At 39.2% G+C, this 26880-nt stretch overlaps 1 protein-coding gene across 3 annotated transcripts in view; it reads left to right on the top strand.

The window, feature by feature from the left end:
- RSRC1 (arginine and serine rich coiled-coil 1) overlaps window positions 1-26880 on the top strand; it is a 453198-nt gene that overhangs the window by 132349 nt on the left and 293969 nt on the right. For all 3 annotated transcript variants that reach the window (XM_070072602.1, XM_070072601.1, XM_070072603.1), the window contains one exon: window positions 2580-2750. In XM_070072602.1, the coding sequence (XP_069928703.1) occupies window positions 2580-2750 (171 nt within the window). The remainder of the gene's footprint in view (window positions 1-2579; window positions 2751-26880) is intronic.

Below are 26880 nucleotides of genomic sequence, written 5' to 3'. Positions count from 1 at the left end.
AGAGGTAAAGTCAGAGAGAAAAGAGAGGTCTTCCATTCCGCTGGTTCACTCCCCAGATGGCCGCAATGGTCAAAGCTGAGCTGATCTGAAGCCAGGAGCGGGAGCTTCCTGCAGGTCTTCTATGCGGGTGCAGGGGCCCACGGACTCAGGCCATCTTCTATTGCGTTCCTAAGCCACAGCAGAGAGCTGGATGGGAAGAGGAACAGCTGGGACTAGAACCGGCACAGCTGGGACTAGAACCGGCACCCGTATGAGATGCCGGCGCTGCAGGCTGGGGCTTTAACCCACTGCGCCACAGCACCGGCCCCCAGAATTTTTTATTCTTTTGTTCCCCTGCTGTCCCTCTGAGATTGACTGTATATTCATTACAAGCATAGTTATATTTATTACTTTAAAATCCTTGTTTGTGAGGTGAGTTTTTAGTTTAGCAGTTAAGATGTCAGTTAAGGTGTCCATGCCCCATATTAATGTACCTGTATCCAGCCTTGCCTTATGACTCCAACTTCCTGCTAATGCAGAAACAATGAGGCAGTGTTAATGGTCCAAGTGATTTGGCTCTTGCCATCCATGTGGGAGACCTTGATTGAGTTCCTTTCTCCTGGCTTTGCTTTTGCCCAGTTCCAGCCATCTTTCTTTTCTCTGTGTCTCTTAGATAAATAAACTAAAATCCTTATCATCTAATTCTAATAACTGGCTCATCTTAAGGTTGATCTCCATGTACTATAGTTTTTTAAAAATGGATAAAATTTTGCTTGATTGTGTATTTAGTGATTTTGAATTTTATCTTGGACATGGTGAATATTGTGAATATGCTATTACACTCTACTGAATAATTTGGATATTTTGCTTGTCTTAGCAAGAAACCAAGTTGATTAGATTAAAAGTATAAAGATTTTTAACTCTGGGGGCTGCTGAAATTTTGGTTCAGTGCTTTTATTTATTTGTTTTTTAAGATTTATTTTCTTTATTTGAAAGACAGAGTTATATATAGAGAGGGCAAGACAGACAGACAGAGAGAGAGAGAGAGAGAGAGAGAGAATCTTCCTTCCTCTAATCAAATGGAAATGGCCAATATTGCTGGCTGAGGCTGGGCCAGGCTGAAGCCAGGAGCCTGAAACTCCAACCAGGTTTCTCACATTGGAGGCAGAGACCCAAGCACTTAGGCTGTCCCCACAGCTTTCTCAGGCACATTAGCAAGGAGTTGGGTCGAAAGTAGAGCAACCAGACTTGAACCTGCACTCATATGGGCCGCTGGCCTTGAAGTTGCAGCTTAACCTGCTGTGCCGCAATGGAAGACCCTAGGTGCTTTTATTCTTTGTTGTTTGGAGCCTGCTCTTCATACTGATTTAGGTGTTAGCCAGAGATTTGAAGAGGGTCCATGAGCAGAACTTTTGGGTCCTTCCTTTGATTTTTTTGCTTCCTTTTAAATTTACTTGTTGACTGTGGTTTTTCTAAACCTGTCTTATTTATTTATTTATTTTGCCTGAAAGCCTGCAGATTTTCTGTTGGAGCTGTAGCTGTTCCACATGGCACAGACTTGGATTTGCCTTTAAAATGGAAACTGATAAAATGGGCAACTTTTTCATTGCTGTTTCCTATTTCCAAATGTTGACACCCTATGGAATTTGCCCACTCTTAGTCACTCTCCAGTGCCTTTATGTAGTTTTTTTCTTAGTTATCTATAAATTTATCAGTATGTTAGTGGATTTCATGTTAATGCTATCACCAGAACCTGAAAGTAGTACATTTTTTTTAAAGACTTGTTTATTTTTATTTGAAAAGCAGAGTAATAGGGAGGGAGGGAGAGGCACAGGACATAGATCTTACATCTATTGGTTCACTACCCAAATGCCCACAATGGCCACAGATAGCCAGGCCAAAGCCAGGAGCCAGGAATTCCATCTGGGTCTCCCATGTGGGTGGCAGGGAACCTAAAAGCTTGTGCCATCATCTGCTGCCTTCCCAGGTGCACTAACAGGAAGCTGAATTGGAAGCTGAGCAACCAGTACTCAAACTGGCACTCTGATAGGGCTGTAAGAGCCACAAACTGTAGCTTAACCCCCAGCATGCCTGCCCCAACATTAATTCTTAGCACATAATGTGTCCTACCTAATGCTATCAGACATTTTACACAAAGAGTTGGGTTAGAGTAGGTAAGTAGTTTTAGCAGGATAATTAGAAGTGGTACATAAGGTTGAATAGGTTTGAAAGCAGAAATTTTTAGGGATAGAGAAGGCCCTGTCCTTGTGGATTAGATTAGATAAATCTGATTTTTTTGTATTATCTGTAGAGACTTGAATAATTAAGACTTGATTCAGACCTTTAAGACTTTCATTTGCAAATACTTTTTGACTGATCCTTAGTTTCCTGGAAATTTGAAACCTTTTATTTTTCTTATAACTCATTTTAACCAGAGCACTCATGCATAAAGAGTCATATGCAGATGCTTGCTTCAGAAGGTTGTTTAATTCCTGAATCTGTAAATAAAATTCAGTACTTTTTTCTAGATAAAAAGTATATTTACTCTTCACAATACAAAATATACAGTGAATCTATTTAATAACATCTGTTTACTGCAGGTCCAGGTCAAGAGCTCGTCCACGTTCTCATAGTCGAAGCAGTGAAAGGTCCAGCCATAGAAGAACCCGAAGTCGGTCTCGGGATAGAGAACGACGTAAAGGCAGAGATAAAGAGAAAAGAGAAAAGGAGAAGGATAAAGGCAAGGACAAGGAATTACACATCAAACGTGGGTAAGTTGAAGCAAATCTTTTTTTTTTTTCTTTTAAGATTTATTTGAAAGAACTACACACAGAGAAACGTCTTTCATCCACTGGTTCACTCTCCAAGCGGCTGCGATGGCCAAGACTGAACCAGGGTGATGCCAGCACCCCATATGGACAGCAGCATCCCATATGGGTACTGGTTCATGTCCCAGCTGCTCCAGTTCTGATCCAGCTCCCTGCCCATGGCCTGGGAAAAGCAGCAGCAGATGTCCCAAGTGTTTTGGTCCCTGCCACCCATGTGGAAGACCTGGAAGAAGCTCCTGGCTTTGGCTTGGCCCTGCCCTGACTTTGTGGCCATCTGGGGAGTGAACCAGTGGAGGGAAGATCTCTGTTTTTGGTCTCTCCCTCTCTCTCTATAACTCTTTCAAATAAATAAATAAATCTTAATAAAAAGAAATACAGTGTAAACAGCAACCTCAAAATTCAGTTTGCAAATAAAGGAAAGTTGATGTAATTCTTGGGAAAGTTCTATGTTCTTTTTTATTATGAATGTGAATTTAAAATTTCACAATTAATATTTAAAAGATATCTATTAGCTAGGCATCTTCACATGTTTAGTTCTATTTGGATGTTAAAACCCACTCATTTTATCAAATTAAAAGATGTTAAAATAAAATGATCTTGTTTAGCAGCTTAAATTTACAGCTTGTTTGTTTTATTCAAAATTGGCATTGGAGTCTTTTATCCTATAAAGTAGACATCTTGGAATTTATCTCCTTTTATCAGTTTACTTTTATTACATTTACTTAATGTACTTAATACTTAAATATAAAAACCTTACCTTTGATGTATCAGTTTTTGGTGTTAAATTGAAGAGCTTACCAGGATCTTGGATGTGGCTTTTTTGAGGTCTTGGTTTTATGAAGAATTAGTAAGTATATTAAATGACATGAACTCTTCCCTCATCCCTTTCTGTTTCACAGTTTTGTATGTGTTCATTTTCTTTTTCTGGATTTATAGTGATGGTATATAAACCTGCCTGCATAATTACTTTTTAGCATTTTTTGTTTTTGTTTTAAAAGGCAGAGAGAAAGAGCAAGAGAGCTCCTATGTGGTAGTTCACTCCCTAAATGCTGACAACAGCACTGGCTGTAGATGGAAGAAGGGAACTCAGTCCAGGTCTCCCATGTAGATGGCAGAAACCCAACTACTTGAGCCATCACTGCTGGCTCCTAGCAGGAGTTGGAGCAGGGAAAGCAAACCTTGTTACATAGATGTGAGACGTAGAAGTTACTAGGCCAAATGCCTTCCCCTGATAGGTTGTAAGTATTCTTTATTTATTTATTTATTTAATTTATTTGAAAGAGTTACAGAGAGAGGTCGAGACAGAGAGAGGTCTTCCACCTGCTGGTTCACTCCCCAGATGGCTGCAATGGCCAGAGCTGTGCCAATCCAAAGCCAGGAGCCAGGAGCTTCTTCTGGGTCTCCCACATGGGTGCAGGGGCCCAACGACTTGGGCAGTTTTCTACTACTATCCCAGGCCATAGCAGAGAACTGGATCGATCAGAAGAGGAGCAGCTGGGAACTCAAACTGGAACCCATAAGGAATGCTGGTGCTCCAGGCCAGGGCTGTAACCCACTGCACCACAGCACTGACCCCTGTAAGTATTCTTATAAATGTTAAAAGTGATGAAGTTTGGAAAAGGATACAATTATTATGTGACTCTTTTTCTCCTGTTCACTGCACAACTGTTAATGCATGTTGAGCGGTTGTTTTCCTGCAAAATTCTGAGTTCTTTTTCTGATTTTAAGGATTGTTGAATGTTATAGGAGTGGAGATAAGGGTTGATATATGGCTGAAAGGGTAAGAGGTTGAATTAGCCAAAAATGGTAGAATAAATTGAGAATTAGTAAGGGTATGGGGAAAATCTCTTGATCAGTAGATAAAGTCAGTAGGTGGCACAATTTGGATTAGGAATTTAAAGAAGGGAATTGAGGAAATGCTTTATTTCTTCTTCTTTTTAAATTATTTTCTGGCCGGCGCTGCGGCTCACTAGGCTAATCCTCCGCCTGTGGTGCCAGCACCCCGGGTTCTGGTCCTGGTCAGGACGCCGGATTCTGTCGCGGTTGCTCCTCTTCCAGTCCAGCTCTCTGCTGTGGCCCGGGAGTGCAGTGGAGGATGGCCCAAGTGCTTGGGCCCTACACCCGCATGGGAGACCAGGAGGAAGCACCTGGCTCCTGGCTTCGGATGGGTGCAGCACTGGTGGTAGTGGCCATTCGGGGGGTGAACCAACGGAAAAGGAAGACTTTCTCTCTCACTGTCTAACTCTGCCTGTCAAAAAAAATTTTTTTTTCTTCTTTTGGTTTAGTTTTTAGGTATTACATGATTATGGGAAGTATGACCATGATTTTTACTGGTTTTTGAGTTTTTACTTTCTACATCACCAAGTTTTACTTTTTAGTATAATGCTTACACAATTGCATAAAGTTGATTTATGTAAAACATTATTTGGAAGATTTTAATACTGGGTAAAATGAGAGCGTGAAGTGAAGAGGGAGATCAGATAGTTTCAAGAAAGGCTCTCATATATTGACATTAATCTTGAAGATCTAAGCCAGCTTCACTGATTAGATGCATCTGTTGCCTAGAATTGATTTTGAGCAACAGGAATGCTCCCTGGATGCCAGGTACACAGGAAATAATGTTTTGTTTGGTATTGTTTCTGAACACTAACTTCAAAATAGACAATGAGCAGTGTCAAAACCAGAGGTATCCATCAGGATGGGTACTGGGACTGATGCAGAAAAGGTGTGTGTGGTCTGATTCCATCATTTCAGTGATTTTTAAAGGACCAAAAATATAGGGAGTGTTATTTCCCCCTGGTTAGTTCTGAGTACACACGAATTCTTATGTTTTGATATGATCTAAAATTACACGTTAGTTTTTTTCTGATATGGTATATGCATTTACTGTAGTATATTTATGTGTATACAGATGCATGCTGCTTTGATTCATAAATAATTTTTTAAAAATTTAATTTATTAAACTATATTTACTAACACTCTTATATATCTTAATATACCTAATGTAAAAGTTGTTAATAAATATTTATTATTTACCAATTATGAACAGTTCTTTTGCTCATTTGTCCTATCAACAGTATTTAAATGCCTTCTGTTTATTAGATGGCATATTAGGCAATAGGGACATAATGTTAGTGTGGGTATTACTTATAGTTTTCATGAAAATAGGAAAATAAGCATTCATAGAAGGGAAGATATGCAAATAAAAAAAGTGAAGTCAAATGAATGTTTACTGTAGGACAAGCAAAAGGAGTAATGAGAATATTCTATCAGGATGCTTTTGGTTGTAAACAAAACTTAAACCTAACTAACAATAGCTCAAGCCAGAGTTCAGAAAATCTTTTTGTAATGGGCTAGAGAGTAAATAATTAAGGCCTTCTGATTTATGTGGTCTGTGTTGCAACTACTGAATAATAGGCAGACTGTATTTCAATAAAATTTATTTACAAAGTTGGAAGTTGGCTGGAATTGGGCCCAAGCATTGTCATTTGTCAATGTCTGACTAAAATCATACATTTATTGTTAATGTGATGAGCAGTTTAGAGGTAAACAGTCCCAACCCCCTTTTTATCCTTTCAATATCATAGTCTCAGCATGTTGGCTTTTTATCTCCATTATTAACCTTTTGGTTCTAAGATGTCTTTAGAACATTATTAAGCTGATTTATCAAGATTATTCTATGTGTCAGGGAAGGGTTTTCCAAAGAAGCAATGTTTAAATATTGAAGGAAGGAAGAACAAGAGGGAGGAATGTTCCGTGCAAAACAGACTTCATAAGGAAAGGCTTGGACTAGCAAAAGGAGTGTGACATTGAAGAATTGAAGTCTAATGGTTGGTTTAGAGTAGAAGAGGAATAGTGATGAGAGATGATTATGGGAGGACCTTGTGTTGATAAGATTGAAGTTAATTTTAACGGCAGTGGGAAGCCAGTGAAAAGTTTTTAGTAGAGAAATGATATAATCAGGACAAAGGAATGGACAAGATGCTTTCTTTACTCAACGATGGTAATGATGATGGTAAGCACTAATACTTAAAATATATTTCCTCACTATCAGGAATTTTGCTGAGCAGTTTAGGCATATTATTTCATTTAACATCCTTTTGAAATTCATATTTTTATTATCTCATTTACATAAGTGAAGCTGCCTAGGCTTGTTGATCATAGAGCTAACAAATGGTTGAGTTTGGCTTCTAATTCAGGTTGACAACAACACCTTGACTCAATATCGTCACTTATTTAGTGATCTTTAACATTGATGATTAGAGCAAGAGTTTGAGGCCAAAGTGATATGCTGTTGTTTAAGCTTTCCTAGAAAATAGTTGAAGAGAACCAAAAGAATTTTTGGTATCTTATCTTTCTCTGATCAGTTCAGCAGTCTGTCATTAGTAAAAAATTGATTCTTTCCTTTCTACTTCTCTCTTCCATTTTTACTTTCTCATCTCAGCGTTTCATCTGTTTGTTTAACATCGTATTTAATTATACTCACAGCAGTTCCTAGGATTTTTTTTTGACAGGCAGAGTGGACAGTGAGAGATAGAGAGAAAGGTCTTCCTTTTCCATTGGTTCAACCCCAATGGCTGCCCTGGGTGGTGCACTGCGGCCAGCGCACCGCGCTGATCCAAAGCCAGGAGCCAGGTGCTTCTCTTGGTCTCCCATGCGAGTGCAGGGCCCAAGTACTTGGACCATCCTCCACTGCACTCCCGGGCCATAGCAGAGAGCTGGACAGGAAGATGAGCAACTGGGACAGAATCTAGCACCCCAACTGGGACTAGAACCCGGTATGCCGGCGCCGCAGGTGGAGGATTAGCCTATTGAGCCGCGGCGCCAGCCATTACCTAGGATTTAATTAAATTTATTTTAGTGGTAGTTTCATTGACCATCTCTATCTAGATTGCTTCAAAAATACATGGGTGGGGGCTGGTGCTGCAGTGTAGGGGGTAAAGCCACTGTCTGCAGTGCTGGCATCCCATATGGGTGCCGGTTTGAGTCCCAGCTACTTCACTTGGTTTTTTTTGTTTGTTTGTTTTTTTGACAGGCAGAGTAGACAGTGAGAGAGAGAGAGACAGAGAGAAAGGTCTTCCTTTTCCGTTGGTTCACCCCCTACTCCCGGGGCCGGTGCACTGTGCTGATCCGAAGCCAGGAGCCAGGTGCTTCTCCTGGTCTCCCATGTGGGTGCAGCGCCCAAGCACTTGGGCCATCCTCCACTGCACTCCCGGGCCACAGCAGACAGCTGGACTGGAAGAGGCGCAACCGTGACAGAATCCAGTGCCCTGACCAGGACTAGAACCTAGGGTGCCGGTGCCGCAGGTGGAGGATTAGCCTATTAGCTGGGCACCAGCCTAGCTACTTCACTTCTGAACCAACTTTCTGTTATGGCTTCGGAAATCAGTAGAAGATGGCCCAAGTCCTTGGGCCCCTGCACCTACTTGGGAGACACAGAAGAAGCTCCTGGCTCCTGGCTTCAGATCAGCCCAGTTCTGGCCATCACAGCCATTTGAGGAATGAACCAACTGATGGAAAACCTCTCTCTCTTTCTCTCTGCCTCCTCTTCTCTCTCTCTGTAACTCTGCCTTTCAAATAAATAAATAAATAAATAAATAAATAAATCTTTAATATATATGGATGGGGAGAGAAGCAAAAAAAGATGCATATTTTAATTAGGATTTAAGTATTAGTTCAATGTGATTATGTAACTCAGTGAGAGGTGTTTAACTTGTGCTTAACCTTTGTGGCTTTCCATATGTGAGAAAATAACCCATGTGCTTCTGCTTCATCATGTGTAAGAGTCTTTGTTTTAATAAATCAGTTTTAAAATATCAATATTAAACATATTGATAGAACATAAAACATATTTTATAAAACACAAACCATTCAGGGTAAGTAACATATTTTATAAAACACAAACCATTCAGGGTAAGTAAAATAATGGTAAAGCAAGGTGAAGAATAAAAATTAAAATGATTAAAAGGAATGCTCAAGCAGGAATTGGTACACTTAATAATCAGGAAGAACTATTTCATTAAACTGTTGAGAAAAGGATAAGAAATTAAGTACTTATGAAAAAATTTCAAATAACCTCAAATTATACCAGTGTTATTAGGCTGCAATTGGATACTTAATATGTGGTATATATACACTATGAAATACTACTCGGCCATAAAAACGAATGAAGTCCTGTCTTTTGCAACAAAATGGATGCAACTGGAAACTATTATTTAGTGAAATAAAACAGTTCCCAAAAGACAAATATCATGAGTTTTCTCTGATATTTGGCAGTAAATATAGACTATCAAAAAATGTATAGGAATGAAATGGACATCTTATAATATGGTTGTTTTTAGTCCTGTGGAATTGTGGTCTTCCTGTTTTTTACTTCTTGATTATTATGGTTAGTGGTGAATTAAGCTTGTGATTTTAGAATGAATTGAAATGATATATGTGAAAATTAAAGACAAAAAAGAAGGAAGGAAGAGAATTGAGGAAGGGAGGGAGGGAAGAAGGGGGAAAGTATGATTATTTTCTAAGAATTGGACCCATGAAGTATATGAAATCTGTTCTCTATATGACTAAAAATTTAAAAAAACTAAAAAAGTATTAAAAAATAAAAAATTTTAAATAAAAAACAATTTTTACATTTGTTTATGTATTTATTTTTTATTTTTTGACAGAGTGGACAGTGAGAGAGAGAGCGAGACAGAGAGAAAGGTCTTCCTTTGCCGTTGGTTCACCCTCCAATGGCTGCTGCGGCTGGCACGCTGCGGCCGGCGCACCGCACTGATTCTAAGCCAGGAGCCAGGTGCTTCTCCTGGTCTCCCATCTGGGTGCAGGGCCCAAGGACTTGGGCCATCCTCCACTGCACTCCAAGGCCATAGCAGAGAGCTGGCTTGGAAGAGGGGCAACCGGGACAGAATCCGGTGCCCTGACCGGGACTAGAATCCGGTGTGCCAGCGCCACAAGGCGGAGGATTAGCCTATTGAGCCATGACGCCGGCCTTGTTTATATGTTATTAGACCTTCTTTTGCAACATTTTGATCCAAACTCCATGAACTATAGTGAACTACTATAGAATATCTTTTATAGATTTTGAAAACCAGATGTGTATGAATATGTATGTATTGATGTTCAACTATTGACTCTGAAAGCATAGGGCCAGCCTTAAGAGTAAAATGTACAGGTTTTTGATTTAAACCTGTTTTTTTTTTTTTTCCAAACTTTTATTTATTTGAAAGTCAAGAGTTACAGAGAGAGAAAGGAAAAGATAAAGAGAGAGGTCTTCATCTATTGGTTCACTCCCCAAATTGCTGCAACAGCTGGGGTAGGGCCAGGCTGAAGCCAGGTGCCAGGAGCTTCATTTGGGTCTCCCATGTGGATGCAGGGGTGTAAGGAATGGGACATCTTTTGCTTCTTTCCCAGGCACATTAGCAGGGAGCTGGGTCAGAAGTGGAGCTGCCGGGACTAGAATTGGCACCCATATGGGATGCTGGCTGTAGGCATCAGCCCAGCCAGTTATGCCACAACGCTGGCACCTAAATCTATTTTCTGTCCTGCTTTAAATAATAATGAGAAATCGGTTTAAACCAGTTGTTGCCTAGTACTGTGGTTTGAATGCCTTCCAAAGTTAATGTGTTAGAAACTTGATTCTCAGTGTGGAGGAGATAGAACCTTCAGGAAGTTTTCAGGTCATGAAGGTTCTTGCCCTCATGAATGGATTTATGTAATTATCTTGGGAGTATGTTACTTATAAAAGGTTGAGTTTGATCCCTATCCCTGCCCTTTCTTTTCTCATTCTGCTGTGGGGTAACATAGTAAGGAGGCCCTCAGATCTTGGACTTCCATTCTCAAGAATTGTGAGTCAATAGATTTCTGTTCATTATAAATTGCCCAGTGTGTGGTATCCTGAATCACAACACTGAATGTACTAAGACACCTACTAATATGCTTTTTTTGTTAATTTGCCTAACTTTGGAATTCGTTAAGAACCTAATTTAGCATTCCTAAGCATGCCCTTCTTTATGACCTGCTATCATGAAAGGTTTTCACCATTGTTATTTCCTTATTTGTTTTTTAGTATATCAGTGCTGTTCTCAGAAATGTTCCCATTAAGACTTCTGGAATATTTTGCTCAAACATTTGAGTTTATACATTCTTCATTTTTTCTTTATATAACTTCCTGAAACATCATACTTTCTGAGAGATTAAAGAGTCTCCCTCTGGATCTACAATTTATTCATCCAGAAAATCAGGATTGTGGTACCTAAAAGGCTGTATTGAAAGCAATGTGCATAAGAAGACCTGTGTCATGTAGTAGTCTTACTTTGTAGATATTTGTGGGGTCTTCAGAAAGTTATGGAAAATGTGTAGTGGGAAAAAAACTATGCATAGATTTCAAATTTTTTTTTGCACCAGAATAAACTTACAGTTTAATTCTACTTTCCACAAACTTTTCGAAGTACTTTTGTACATTACTTACAGCTTTCACCTTGGCAATATTCCAGTGTCTTCAACTTTAGAGTTTTGTATAATAAATTCCTGTTGATAAGATTTTTTTTTTCCTACCTAGTTTTTGGCAGAGGATGTTGGAAGTGATTTGGGAAAGCTGGACTCTGAGACTTGACAGCAGTTACACACTTATAAAGCCTGTCATATTTTTTCCTTACCTCTTATTTCTTTATGCAGCAGGAAGTCATTTATGCTAATTTACCCCTATTTGCATATAGGTTATGGAGTTCTGTGGTGCAAAGCATGCTTAGAACTCCTTTTAAGTGTCTGTTTGGATCAAAGCAGGACTGTGTGATAGCTGTTGTCTGACACCAAGCTGTGTGGTGTTGTTTTCATTAAACATTTATCACACTTCCAATGTGACAGCAGGCAACTTTATGCCAGGATAACATGTTTTCATGCAAAATTTATTGAAAAAGACGAGACTTTGTAAAAGGATCTTGTTGCCTTTCACCAGTGGCGAAGGGTAAATGTTTGGTTCGAAAGTGGTATACCTTGAACATGTGTCATTGTAACATGCAGAAGAAACTTCAGACTGTCAATTTTGTTAAACAGGTAAACAAATACATCTTTATGTAATAAAGTGTGTACTGGATTCGCCTTCCTTTTTAAATTAAGTTTTTTACAATGTACTTGAGAATTGAATGAATATCCTAACAGTTGCCCATTATGTTGTTGGGTATTTTATAATACAGTGGAGTTCATTACCCATTTTTCATTGTGTAGGTTTGAGTATTTGTCACTAGCTTTAGTTTTGATTCATGAGAAATAATATGTGATTTTTTTTTAAAGATGAGATGTGGCATAGTAGGCTAAGCCTCTGCCTGCGGCACCAGTATCTCATATGGGCACTTGTTTCTGTCCCAGCTGCTCTAGTTCTGCTGCAAATCTGGCTCCCTGCAAATAGCCTGAGAAAGCAGCAAAGATGGCCCAAGTGCATGGTCTCCTGTACCTGTTTGAGAGACCTGGAAGAAGCTCCTGGCTTCAGATCAGCCCAGCTCTGGCCATTGTAGCCAATTGGGGAGTGGACCAGATGGAAAAACTCTGTCTGTTCCTCTCAAATAATAAATAAATTAACTCTTTAAAAATTAATAAATAAATAAAAAGATGCAGTCAAGAATGTAATATAGGGGCCGATGTAGTGGTGTAGCAGGTAAAGTTTGTGGGGAGCAATCCGGACTAGACTGAGTTACTGGAATTAAGACTTATTCTATGCATCTGCTCTCCCACAATATGGCGCTGGGAGAGAAGTAAACAGCTTCTGCACAGCTGCCTCCAGTTCAACCAATAAACTGTAGGACTTGCTCCTGATTGGAGGAGAGCAGCGTACTCGGCGTGTGGGCAGCCGAGTTGGGATTGGCAGAGAAGGACTATAAAGGAGGAGAGAGACGGCATGCACCAGGAACATCTAAGGGGAACATCTAGCTGGAGGAACACCCGTGCAGCCCCCGAGAGACCCGGCCGGCGGTGTGCCGCTCCCCTGCGGAAGTGGGGAATGTGGCCAGGGGGAACTGCCCTTCCACGGAGGTGGAAGGGATAGTAGCCAACCCGGGAAGAACCAGCAGCAAACCCGGGGAGGGCCGAGCAGACGAAAGAACAGCGCAGGGTCCTGTGTCGTTCCTCCACGAAGAGGGGGAGCGACAAAGTTTACACCTGTGACATCAGCATCCAATATGGGCGCTGGTTTTAAGCCCTGCTGATTCATATCTGATCAAGCTCCATGCTAACATGGAGATGGCCCATTGCACCCTTGTGGGAGATCCCTAAGAAACTTTCGATGCCTGGCTTCAGCCTGGCTCAGCCCCAGCCATTGTGGCCATTTGGAGAGTACACAGTGGATAGACAATCTCTCTCTCTGTCTCTTCGGCTCTGTGTAACTGATTTCAGATAAATAAATAAATCCAGGGGAAAAATGTAATATAACTGAAAGGAAAGTCAGCAAAAGCAGGAGACAGGAGTTTCCTAGGTTCTCCCTTAGGTCACCATCTTTCTCTTATTTATTATATCATTACATTTTAATTATCACAGAGGTTGCCCAGTTGAGTTTGATTTGAATTCTGTTTGATAGTTTTTTTAAAAGATTTTATTTATTTATTTGAAAGGTAGAGTTGCAGATAGTGAGAGGGAGAGACAGAGAGAAAGGTCTTACATCCACTGGTTCACTCCCCAAATGACCACAATGGCTGGAGCTGAGCCAGTCTGAAGCCAGGAACCAGGAGATTCTTCTGGGTCTCCCATGCAAGGTGCAGGGGCCTAAGTACTTTTGCCATCCTTCACTGCTTTCCCAGGCCATAGCAGAGAGCTGGATCAGAAGAGGTGCAGCTGAGATTAGAACCAGCTCCCATATGTGATGCTGGCACCACAAGTGGAGACTTAGCCCACTACTCCACAGCACTGGCCCCTATGCATGGATTTTAAAAAGGCAAAATGCTATGGAAGAAGAAAGGTAAGTTGGTGTTAGCCGTTAGGAATAGAGGGAAGTTTAAGCTACAAGAAGGTTACAAAAAGGAATTGTTTGGTATGATTTGGTTCTAGTTATTCTGATTATGTTGGATTAACCTACTGCGCTACAGTGCCGAACCCTTGATAAAGTTTTAAATGTGTATTTATAAATGTTTTTCTCTCAGCACATTTTTCAATATACTTATTTGCAATTCATGTATTGAATCAGTTCTTTTGTCCATTTTTAACAGGGTTGTGTTTTCTATTGAGTTTGGAGAATTCCTTATGTATGCTGTAAACGAATTTTTTGTTGAATATGTGGTGTGAACGTGGTTGTTGAGCGTCTTTTCATATCTTTATTACTTTGTTATATTCTTTTTTGATGTATGTGTTCAAGTCATTTCTTAAAATTTTTTCTTACTAGTTTAGAGTTTTTTTTTTTTTTTTTTTTTTTTGGACAGTGAGAGAGAGAGGTCTTCCTTTGCCGTTGGTTCACCCTCCAATGGCCGCTGCGGCCGGCGCACCGCGCTGATCCGATGGCAGGAGCCAGGAGCCAGGTGCTTTTCCTGGTCTCCCATGGGGTGCAGGGCCCAAGCACCTGGGCCATCCTCCGCTGCACTCCCTGGCCACAGCAGAGGGCTGGCCTGGAAGAGGGGCAACCGGGACAGAATCCGGCGCCCCGACCGGGACTAGAACCCGGTGTGCCGGCGCCGCTAGGCGGAGGATTAGCCTAGTGATCCGCGGCGCCGGCCTAGTTTAGAGTTCTTTATATATATACATATTAATACAAGTTCTTTGATACACCTGTTGCAAATATTTTTTCTTAGTTTTTGGTTTGTAGTTTCATTTTCTTAACCGTATCTTTTATAGAATAAGAGGTTTTCATTGTGATTATTGATTTTTATCTTTTATGGATCATACTTTTGGTATCATCTTTAAGTATTCTTTGCCGGCCGGTGCTGTGGCTCAGTAGGCTAATCCTCCGCCTGTGGCGCAGGTACCCCGGGTTCTAGTCCCGGTCGGGGCGCTGAGTTCTGTGCCGGTTGCCCCTCTTCCAGGCCAGCTCTCTGCTGTGGCCTGGGAGTGCAGTGGAGGATGGCCCAAGTCCTTGGGCCCTGCACCTGCATGGGAGACCAGGAGAAGCACCTGGCTTGTGGCTTCGGATCAGCGCAGTGCGCCGGCTGCAGTGTGCCAGCCGCAGCAGCCATTGGAGGGTGAACCAACGGCAAAGGAAGGCCTTTCTCTCTGTTCTCTCTCTCTCACTGTCCACTCTGCCTGTCCAAAAACAAACAAACAAAAAAAAATTCTTTGCCTAAACCTGAGCAATGAAGGTTTTCTTCTATGTATTCTAATTGTCTACTAATTTGATGTTTACATTTAATTCTGTAATCCATTTGGGTTATTTTATCTATTAGATCTGAGTTTTTTGGGTAGATTCCTAGTGACATTTTATACTTTCACAATCATGTGATCTACAAGTAGGGACAGTTTTCTTCCTTCCTTCATCCCTCCCTTCTTCCCTCCCCTTCTCTCTTTCTTTCTTTTCTCTCTTTCTCTCCTTCCTTCCTTCTTTCCTTCCTTCCTCCCTCCCTCCCTCCCTTCCTTCATCCCTCCCTCCCTCCTTCCCTCCCCCCTTTTTCTTTTCTCTCTTTCTCTCCTTCCTTCCTTCCTCCCTCCCTCCTTCCCTCCCTTCCTCCCTTCCCTTCCTTCCCTCCCTTCCCTCCCTCCCTTCCTTCTTCCCTCCCTCCCTCCCTTCCTCCCTCCTTCCCTTCTTTCCTTCCTCCCTCCTTCCCTCCCTTCCCTCCTTCCCTTCTTTCTTCCCTCCGTTCCCTCCCTCCCTTCCTTTTTCCCTCCCTCCCTCCCTCCCTTCCTCCCTCCTTCCCTTCTTTCCTCCCTCCCTCCTTCCCTCCCTTCCTCCTTTCCCTCCCTCCCTCCGTTCCCTGCCACAATGCCCATCTGCCTTAATATCATTTTATGGTTTGTATGACCTGTAGTGATAAGTTCTTTATGATACCCTGATTTTCTTTAAGTATTGATAGATGTTAAAGATTCATTGACTTTTTTCTACTGTCCATTTTTTCCCTTGAGTTTTTTAAAAATATATTTTTATAGACACATAAAAATTGTACATATTTATGGGTATGTGATGTTTGATTCATGTATGCATTGTGTAATGTTCCAATTGAGTAAACACATCTATCTTATCAAACATTTGCCATTTCTTTGTGATAATACATTCAGAGTCCTTACTTCTAGCTTTTTTGTTATATATTATAAATAATCATTATCAATATTTTTACTGTATAATAGAAAGCCATTCTTTGTTTCCTTGATTTTTGATTTTTATAATTTTTTTCTTTTATTTTGCCTTTGTTTTTCTAATTTTTACCTCATATGGGATATTAGATTCTTAAGATCTTTCCTCATTTTTAATATAATGATATAAATGTCCTCCTTGGTATTGCTTTAGCTATATCACACATATTCTCAAATATTGTATTTTAACTCTTCCCAGTTGTAAATATTTTACAATTTTCTTTGTGACTTCCTTTTTGACATACAGATTATTTGCATATGATTCCAAGTGTTTTTACCTTTCTTTTACTGATTTCTAGTTTTATCCCATGGTAAACAATACAGTTGATGTGATTTTAGTTCTTCTACATCAGTTAAGGTTTATTTCATGAGTCAGGATATGTCTAAGTGAATGTTCTAGGTGTATTGTGCTGTTGTTGAATCATATGTCATATAAATGTCATTTAAATCCCGTTAGTTTATGGTAATTTTATGTTCTACCTCTTGTGTCATTTTTCATATACTAATTATTGATTACTTCAGGGAAGTGTTAAAGTTGCCAACTCTGGTTCCTCTTTGTTCATTTTCCTTTTAATTCTATCCATCTTTGCTTTGTGTTGTTTTAATATTTTTTATATATGTGTACATTAAAAATGTATTTATTTACTTGAGAGACGGAGACAGAGATCCCACAAGCATGCAGTAACCAGCAATGGACCAGGCCAAAAGTTATAAGCCAGGAACTCAATATAGGTTTCCCCACACATGGGTGGTGGGGAGCCCAACTACTTGTCCCATCACCTCTGCTTCACAGAGTACATTAGCAGAAAACTGGAGGCAGGCATGGAACCCAGAGCCCCTGATTTGGAACTTGCATGTCTTATCTGGTAGGCAAGATGCCTGCCTGAGTGTGTAAGTGTTTAAGATTGTCTTATACATGTCTTGTACATTAATTGACTCTTTCTTTCATCATGCTTATGGTAATTTCATTGCTACAAAGTACACATTGTCTAATCTGAAAATACAGTATTTGAGAATATGTGAGATGTAGCTAAAGCAGTGCCAAATAGGATATTTATAGAACTTATTATCCAGGGTCATGAACTGTATAGAATTGTATGTGCTATACTTTCATAGGACTGGCAGTGCAGTAGGTTAATTTATACTGGTACTTAAACATGTAATTAATATGATACATTGCACTAGAATGTTACTACATTATCAGAATTTTCCAGTTTTGTTACAGTCTTATGGGCCTATCATCATTTGAGAGAAGACTTCAAAATGTTCATGGAAAATGGAATTATAAGTGTATTCATATGTCAAAATCTTTAAAATCCATGCATAGAAAACAGTTTCAGATACTTCTTGAAAATGCTTATTATGAAAAAATTATGCATGAATTTCAAACATTTTTTGCATCAACATAAACTTATCTTTTAATTCCATTTTGGTGAATTTTTTGAGGTCCCCTTTGAATCAATGTTTAATCACTTTAATTGGAATGTGGAAATGGTAGCCTCCTTTAAACCTCAAACCCCCTTCTTTATGTTTTTAGTGTTACATTTATGTACAATGAAAATGTCATCAGTTGTATCAGTTGTTAATAATTTTTACTTATAATTGGCAAGGATACTGTAACATTTTCAAGAGGGGATTTTGGAAGTAGGCAATGTTACGCAACAGATTTAGCCACTGCCTGTGTGAAACCAGCATTCCATATGGGCAGCAGTTAGATTCTCAGCTGCTCTACTTCCAATATAGCTCCCTGTTAGTGCTCTTCAAATAGCAGAAGAGGATAGCCCAACTGGTTGGGCCACTGCCACCCATCACCCATGAAGGGAGATCAGGATGGGGTTTCAGATTCTCATCTTTGGCCTGGCCAAGCCCCAGCCATTGAGGCCATTTGGCGAGTGAACCAATAGATACAGGATCTTTCTGTCTTTGTCACTATTTCTCCCTGTAATTCTGCCTTTCAAATAAATAAAATAAAATTTTTAAGTGGAGATTATGTTTTATGTTTTCAAAATTTTGCCATTTCTAGTTTTGTTGTAGTGCTAAATATAATTTAAGTTTTCCTTACTTTTACTCTTTTTGTTACTTCTTTCTTCTTTTTTTCCCCCCAATTTTTGATCTTTTGTTTGGGATCATTTTTCTCTAACCTGAAGAGCATGCTTTATTATTTTGCAGATTTTCTCAGATTTGTAAAATTTTATCTGAAAAAGTCTGCATTTCACCTTTATTTTTGGACATTTTTAGTGAGTGATGAATTATAAGTAGACAGATTTTACTTTAGTACTTTATAGGCTTCATTTGTTTTTTTTTCCTCGTTTCTTAACTTTCTGAGAAGTACCAGTGCAGCTCCTTCAAAAGTAATTTCTATTGCCCCTCCATCATTTTTAATATGTCTCCTGTTTTTGGTTTTTAGCTTTTCTTTTCTTTTTCTTTTTTTTTTTTTTTTGAGATTTTATTCATTTTTCTGAGAGGTAGAATTACAGACAGTGAGAGGAAGAGACAGAGAGTAGGGTCTTCCTTCCGTTGGTTTACTCCTCAAATGGCCACATTAGCTGGAGCTGCACTGATCCAAAGCCAGGAGCCAGGTGCCTCCTCCCGATCTCCCATATGGATGCAGGGGCCCAAGCACTTGGGCCATCTTCTACTGCTTTCCCAGGCCACAGCAGAGAGCTGGATTGGAAGAGGAACAGCTGGGACACGAACCAGCACCCAGATAGGATGTCGGTGATGCAGGTGGAGGATAAACCCACTGTGCCATGGCATGGCCCCAGGGTTTTTTTTTATTATTATTATAATGTATAGTTTTATTTTATTTTGGGTTCAGTTTGCTTCTTTTGTTAAATTAATCTACTCTGTCTAATCTGTTGTTCATTGTGTGTGTTGAGTTCTTAATTTTTTGAAATGTTTTGTATTTTCCTTTTTATTTGTTTTTTGTGATTCTAATGGGATTTTGAATCTTTATATGGATTTCTCTTCACCAATTCTCAATTTTATTTTTATCATTTTAACCTACTGTTTAGATATTTTATGATCTGTGACTTCATTGAATATAATTCCTGTGGTTTCTTTTCTATTGGCTCTGAGCTTATTCTGGATAATTTTAACTTAGTTTAAGTAATTGTTTCCAACTTGTACTTGCCATCAAACACATAACAACTACAAAACATTTCCCAGCTATTATACAAAGTGAGCATCCCTAATCCAAAAATCTGAAAATGCTTCAAAATCCAGAACTTTTTGACCACTAGCCTGGGCACAAGTGGAAAATTCATACCTGACTTCATGGGATAGGTCACAATTGTACTAAAAGTATTATATAAAATTACTTTTAAGCATGTGTGAAAAGTACAAATGAAATATAAATTAATTTTTTGTTTAGGCTTGGGTCCTTTCCCCAAGATACCACATTATGTATATTCAAATATTTCAAAATCAGAAAATTCTGAAATAAAAACACTTCTGTTCTCAAATACTTTGGATAAAGAATATTTCATTTCTAGTAGTTTTTAGAAAAATTTTATCCAAATGACCTTGTCTGCTATTCTTAGAATGAGTTTTCCTATTTTATTATTTTTCATATACATCAGTGTCAGAAGAGAAATTTCTTATCATTTTTACTTTGCATTCTCTCTTCTAAGCCTTTGTTCTTCTACCCTTTATTTCAAATAGAGTAAATTAAAACATATTCCTTTGAGGCTGCTGTTCACCATAAAACTCCCCCCCCCTTTTTTGTTGATATGTATTTCTTAGACAATAAATGTAAGTAAAATAAATGCTCATCTTTTGCTAAAGACTGGCATCTAGTTCATAGATTTCCTGTACTTGAAGCTGATATCCAAGTTTTCATTAGACCAGGACTTCAAACACACACACACACACACACACACACACACACTGTATAGCTGCCAGTTGGGAATATCCATAACCTCATGTCCAACATATCCAAAAATAATTTCATCACCTCCATTATCACTTTAGGTTGGTTTCTCTTATTCATCAAATAAGTTAAAAAAAAATTCCAAGGGTTCCATTTCTGACAGTGTTCAAGAGCTGTTTTCAGATTGTCCATCCCACAGATGAGAACTATGAAATTAGTAAGGGGCAATTTTCAGCATTAGACTAATAAACCTAGATTCTCATCTTGGCTCTTTTACAACTCGCATTTGACTTTGGGCTGATCATTTAACATCCTTGGGACTTAGGTTCTTTATAAAATGAGAGGGATTGCAAAAATGGTTTCTGAAGTCCCTTTTTGTGGTAGAAAATTAGCTCATCATCTTAAATGAAAAAGGAGTATGATACTCTTGGGATTGAAGGAAGTGGGGTTTTTGGATAACTTTAAAGTATGATGAGTAGGGGCCGGCACTGTGGCTTGAGGGGTGAAGCTGCTGCCTACAGTGCCAGCATTCCTTGCGGGTGCCGGTTTGAGTCCTGGCTGCTCCACTTTCCATCCAGCTCTCTGCTATGGCCTGGGAGGGCAGTGGAGGATGGCCCAGGTCTTTGAGCCCCTGTACCCTCTTGAGGGGCCTGGTGGAAGCTCCTGGCTCCTTGCTTCAGATTGGTGCAGCATGCTATTGTGACTATTTGGTGAGTGGACCAGCAGATGGAAGACCTCTCTCTCTCTCTTTGTGACTCTGCTTCTCTGTAACTCTGCCTTTCAAATAAAATAAATAAATCTTTTTAAAAAACTATGATGACTATGCTTGTCATAATAAATTTATTATCCTGATAAGGAATCTCAGCCTTTTTCAAATTCAGAGACATCGATGACTGAACTATAGCCCAGGTATTACAACACCTAACTGATGCCCTCCTTTCTTTTGTCATTTGTCAAATATTAATTAATTATCCATTGTGCCAGGCACTGAGCCAGGTCTTGGAGATTCATTCCTTGGTGATGGATAACAGTTATGGTGTTTGACTTTATGGAGCTACGGCCTAGTGGTAGAAAATAACAATTATGAAATCATAAGAATAAACTTACAATAGTGATACATGCCAAGGATGAGATGTAAAATGCTTTGAACAGAATATAATGGGTGGTGAAGGCTGTATTTGCTTAGTTAATGGGCATGAGGAGGAGTTGGTTAGGGAAAGAAAGGAAGAGGAAAAATTGGAGGTAGAGGAAGCAACAGTAACAAAGGCCCCTAAATTGGAGGGAGACTGATATGAACAGAGTCTGAAGAAGTAGTTAAGTAGAAAGGAGAGCGAGCAGTCTGAGATGGGGCTAGAGAAGCAGATGGGGCCAAAGCTATGCAGGACCTTGTAAACCTGGTTAAGGATTTTTTGATCTGTATCTTAAATGTAACAGGATGCCTTTGAAGTGTTTTAATCTGATGGATGACATGATCAGATTAGTGTTTTGAAAAGATCACTCCAGCTGCAGTGTGGAAAACAGATTGCAGAGTGATAAGAGTGGGTACAGGAAAGCTAGATAAGTAGTGTGATAATCTAGGAGAGCTGGAATAGTAGCTTGATACTAGAAATGGAGAGCAGTTGATCAATTTGGGACATATTTATGTATGTAATGATGGAGTTGGTTTAGTAAATGAGATGAAGATGTTAAGGATAACCATGGGTTTTCTAGTTTACATTATTGGAATGACAATGATACTTTTTACTGAGGAACAGTTAACATTGGAATAGTCTGTGGTATAAGGGGAAAGGTTATACATTTATGTTGGACATACTGAATTTGAGAAGACGTCAGGAAATTCAAGAGGGGAGATAATGTAAACAGGAGAATGAATATATATATGTGTATTATATATATGTGTATATATATATATATATATATATAAATATCTGGAGAGTTCTGTCCTGGAGTCTCAAGTTCTCAATTCCTTATTGTTTTTAACTCTTTATATATTTTACTTGCAATTGTATCACAGTAGAGAGCTATAGAAGGGAAGCTGCAGTGACAATGCTGTGTTTTCCAAAAAGACAAGATTAAATTGCAGTGACTGTAGGATCTAACCCTTGCGCCACAACAAAAATAGATTCATTGTGCCATGGATATTGTTAAAATTTATTTGGATATTGTTAAAATTTATCTGATACTACTGTAGTTACTGGAGATTGCAAAGATAAATAAGAAATGGTCTTTGATCTCAGGAAATGTCCATTTAGTTTGAGGATGCCCACTATGCTGAGGGGAGGCATATTGAAGGGACTTGTAACCCAAGATTGGCCAGTTAGGGAAGATTTATTTCCTAAGGCGCTGCCATCCAACCATATGGAAGAACATGAAAGAGGAAGTAGGAAGGAGAGGGAAAAACTAAAGGACTGAGGCAAAAGAGATCATGAAGAGTTTGGGAAACCCGTTTTAGTCTCACCCTTTTTGGATGAAGTTACCATTTCATTGTTAGGTGCCTTCTGGAAACGAGAGTGACATCAAGTATTGTTCATTCTTTATTTTCTTTTTGCTTTTATCTTTTCCTTTTCCTCCTTCATCCCTCCCTTCCTTTTGTTCTTTTTTTTTTTTTTTTTTTTTTTTTTTTTTTTTTTTTTTTTTTTTTTTTTTTTTTTTTTTGACAGGCAGAGTGGACAGTGAGAGAGAGAGACAGAGAGAGAAAGGTCTTCCTTTTTGCCGTTGGTTCACCCTCCAATGGCCGCCGCTGCAGCCGGCGCACCGCGCTGATCCTGGCAGGAGCCAGGAGCCAGGTGCTTTTCCTGGTCTCCCATGGGGTGCAGGGCCCAAGCACCTGGGCCATCCTCCACTGCACTCCCTGGCCATAGCAGAGAGCTGGCCTGGAAGAGGGGCAACCGGGACAGAATCCGGCGCCCCGACCGGGACTAGAACCCGGTGTGCCGGCGCCGCAAGGTGGAGGATTAGCCTATTGAGCCACGGCGCCGGCTATCCCTCCCTTCCTTTTGGAAAAAACGTAGTTAAATAATTCAAAATTGAATATTATATAAATCTATACCTACAGTTAAAAGTCCCTTTTACATCTTTTATCCACTCCAACCCAGCTTCTGTTCTTTCCCCAAAACCCATGTACCCACATTTATTAATTTCTTTTGTATCCTTGTAGAGTTTTTAAATATAAAAGTATAAGCAAATGCAAATATTTTAAAATCCATTTTTTCCTTTTGGGATCTTCAGTTCATTCTGCCTGAAAAAAAAAAGTTTAAAGAGGAGGTGCTATAGAAGTTTTGACTTGAAGGGTTTTAAATTAGTAACCTTCTATAGCGCCTCCTCTTTAAACTATTTTTTTTTTCTTTTTTTTCTTTTTTTTTTTTTTTTTTTTGACAGGCAGAGTGGACAGTGAGAGAGAGAGACAGAGAGAGAAAGGTCTTCCTTTGCCGTTGGTTCACCCTCCAATGGCCGCCGCTGCAGCCGGCGCACCGCGCTGATCCTGGCAGGAGCCAGGAGCCAGATGCTTTTCCTGGTCTCCCATGGGGTGCAGGGCCCAAGCACCTGGGCCATCCTCCACTGCACTCCCTGGCCATAGCAGAGAGCTGGCCTGGAAGAGGGGCAACCGGGACAGAATCCGGCGCCCCAACCGGGACTAGAACCCGGTGTGCCGGCGCCGCAAGGTGGAGGATTAGCCTATTGAGCCACGGCGCCGGCTTATTTTTTTTTTTTTTCAGGCAGAATGAACTGAAGATTTTGACTTGAAGGGTTTTAAATTAGTAACACTAAGGTGAATGGATTTCAGGCAAAGAGACCATTTAGGGGTATTGTAGTAAATGCTGTTAATACTAATAGTGAAGCCTTAATTAGGACAGTGGCAGCTGAGAAAAGAATGCTATACAATTGGATCTTGAACTACTTGGATTCAAAAACTGATCAGTTGTTAGTATTGAATGATAACATGGAAAGACAGATAGAGTTTGCCTGAAATTTTAAAAACTTTATTTGAGAGGCAATACTTGTACCTGCTGATATATTCCCTACATTCTCACAGTAGCTAGCTAGACCTAGGCCAGGCTGAAGCTATTGGCCAGGAACTCAATCCAGGTCTCCCACCTGAGCGGCAGGAACCCAATTATTTGAGCAGCCGCTGCTGCCTCCCAGGATCTTTAGTTGGTATGAAGGTAGAGTTCAGGAGCTGAGGCTGGGATCAAACCCCGGTAGTCAAATATAGAACACAGGCATCTTTTTTTTTTTTCTTTATAAAAAGATTTATTTATTTTATTTGAAAGTCAGATTTGCATAGAGAGAGGAGAGGCAGAGAGAGAGAGAGGTCTTCCATCGCTGGTTCATTCCCCAGTTGGCTGCAATGGTTGGAGATGTGCTGATCCAAAGACAGGAGCCAGGAGCTTCTTCTGGGTCTCCCACATAGGTGCAGGGGCCCAAGGACTTGGGCCATCCTCTACTGCTTTCCTGGCCATAGCAGAGAGCTAGATCTAAGTGGGGTGGCTGGGACTCGAACTGGCGCCCATATGGGATGCCGACACTTCAGGCGGCAGTTTTACCCACTAATCCACAGCACTGGACCACAAACATAGGTATCCTAACCACTAAGCTAAGCACGTGCCCCTTGATGAATTGTTTGAATTATGGGTGAGGGTGTAACACAATGGGGCTTATCCATGAAATGAGGAAAAGAAGCTAATAGAGAAGCTAGATATACTATAGTGTTAATAGGTTATACCATAGAGTCTTGTATACCTGACTTTTAATACTACTCTTTCATTTACTAGTTTTGTGATTTTGGGTAAGTCATCTATTCCATCTAAGCCTTGGCTTCTTTGTATCTAAAAGGGCCGTGCTAAAAACATAACTGCTTCATAGGATTGCATGCGGATTAGAGGAGATAATGTGCAAAAAAGGGTTTCTACCCATTACTCACCTAAACTGCTAATTATGGAGTGAGGAGTAATGGGAGTCTTTGAAGAGAGTGTAAAGGTGGGAAACTAGTAGAAAGTGAGGAAGTGGTTAAGTCAAAGTCGAAAACAGCATGACATACTCATGGGCAGTTACTTTAATAATCTGCCAAAAGTTAACGTGCAAATTCCACTTGGGTTTTTTGGGCCTATATCTGTCCATTACTGTAATAAGATGTTAGACTAAATGAACATCAAGATCCTTCTACTTGTATTTTTCTGATGTGATATCCAGCCATCTTTGTGTCTTCCATGATGTAGATTTCAGAATAAGAACTATAATTCTTTCACATATCATTATTAATTTCTTAATTTTAGTTCATTATATGCCAGATTTCTAGGTTTTACCTCTATTACACATGTAACTTTTTTATTTATGAGTGACCAATTCTTTGAAAATTTTTGTTGTTTTGACCATAAAGGATACTTTCTTTTCTTTCTTTTTTAATAACCACCTTGTGTTTTAAAAAGACTATTGTTCGCCTTGGTCCTTTTAATCTGCCCATGAGGAATTCCAGCCGAATGATAGGGAACTGTGAAAATCCAGTTAGTGTGAGCTGTAATCTTTTTACTGGCTTTAAATAGTTAGAGTACCATGCAGACACCCTGCAGATAACTGAATCAAAACATAAAGTAATCACCTAAACATGGATTGTGCTTTCGCTGTTATGGAACTATAGAAATCACTAATAATCATTTACTTTACAGAAATGATATTTGGTCATGATATCAAATAAAATTGGGGTTAGATATTAAAAGCTATATTTCACAGATAGGCAATCTAGTGTTTGTGAAAAGCATTGATTTTTAAAAATTTGTTATTATCCAGTATTTATAATATCCTCTGACTATTATAGAGTCAGGAAAACATCTTTATAGAAAGAGAGTATTTATAATACTCTAATCTTTTGCTGTCCTCTACTTCAGATATTGCTGAAGGGAAACAAAAAAAAAACTATTAGGATAATCAGACTTTTGAACTATAATAAAAGAAAATATAGTGCTCCTCTTTTTTTTTTCCTTAGAAACTGGTTGCACTAATGTAGTTTATTGAATTAGGATAGCGAAATATATTCTAATAACTTTGTCAAATGGTGGTCTATTTTTCTAGGTTTACAGACTGCTTTTCTTTTTTAAGTTAAAGATGGATTTCTCCTCCTCCAGATTCTGCACTAGAGTGATGAGAAACACAGTGTGTAGTATGCCGATGCTGCCTCCTAATTTCGTTAGCTTTCCATTTTCTAATACTACTGTTGATAATATTCTGGTAAAGATTATAAAATAAAATAGGCTATTTGTTGCAGCCAATATCCTAGTGTTGCTGGTATGATTCATGCATGGTACATTAGGAGTTCCTAAGTCATTAGTAATCTTTTATGTTGGGTATATTGTTCTGATCAGCAAACTTTAATTTCTTTGTTTTGAAGGATTCACAGGGACAAAGATTTCATGAAGTAGATGCCTTTCCTGTGCTTATTGCTTTGCCTTAGTCAATATTATAAAGTTCAACATGCCTTCAAAATATGGAAGTCCACTTTTCATAAGAAAAGAGATTCTGAGGACTCTGGTTGCCAGCTCACATACTCAATTCTTAATTGATTTTTTAAATTATAGAAATATTTAAACTATTTTAAAAACTAGATAAGTATATAATGAGCCTGATTAATCCATCTTTCACTTCCAACAGTTTTCAATATTTGGCTTTTATATAAGCTTGCACACAAATATTTTTGGCAAAATGTTGTTAAAATAATGTTTCCATGAAAGTTCTGAATGTTATTAGTAGACTGACAAATTTGGATTTGAATGTGGGTTAATAATAAATAATATTAAGAGGCATATTCTAACTTGATAGTTTAAGTATAGTTACAATGTCATTTACCTAGAAAGCCCTATTGTGTAAAATATCTTTGATGAATACTAATTATGGGATGTCATCCAGACGTTTGTTAATAATACTTGTCACTCATATAGCCTCCATTTTCTTTTT

This window comes from Oryctolagus cuniculus, chromosome 4 (assembly GCF_964237555.1).
Source record: "Oryctolagus cuniculus chromosome 4, mOryCun1.1, whole genome shotgun sequence".
Classification (NCBI taxonomy): Eukaryota; Metazoa; Chordata; class Mammalia; order Lagomorpha; family Leporidae; genus Oryctolagus; species Oryctolagus cuniculus.
Note: the sequence above shows the minus strand (reverse complement) of the source record. Positions and strands in the feature narration are given on the sequence as shown.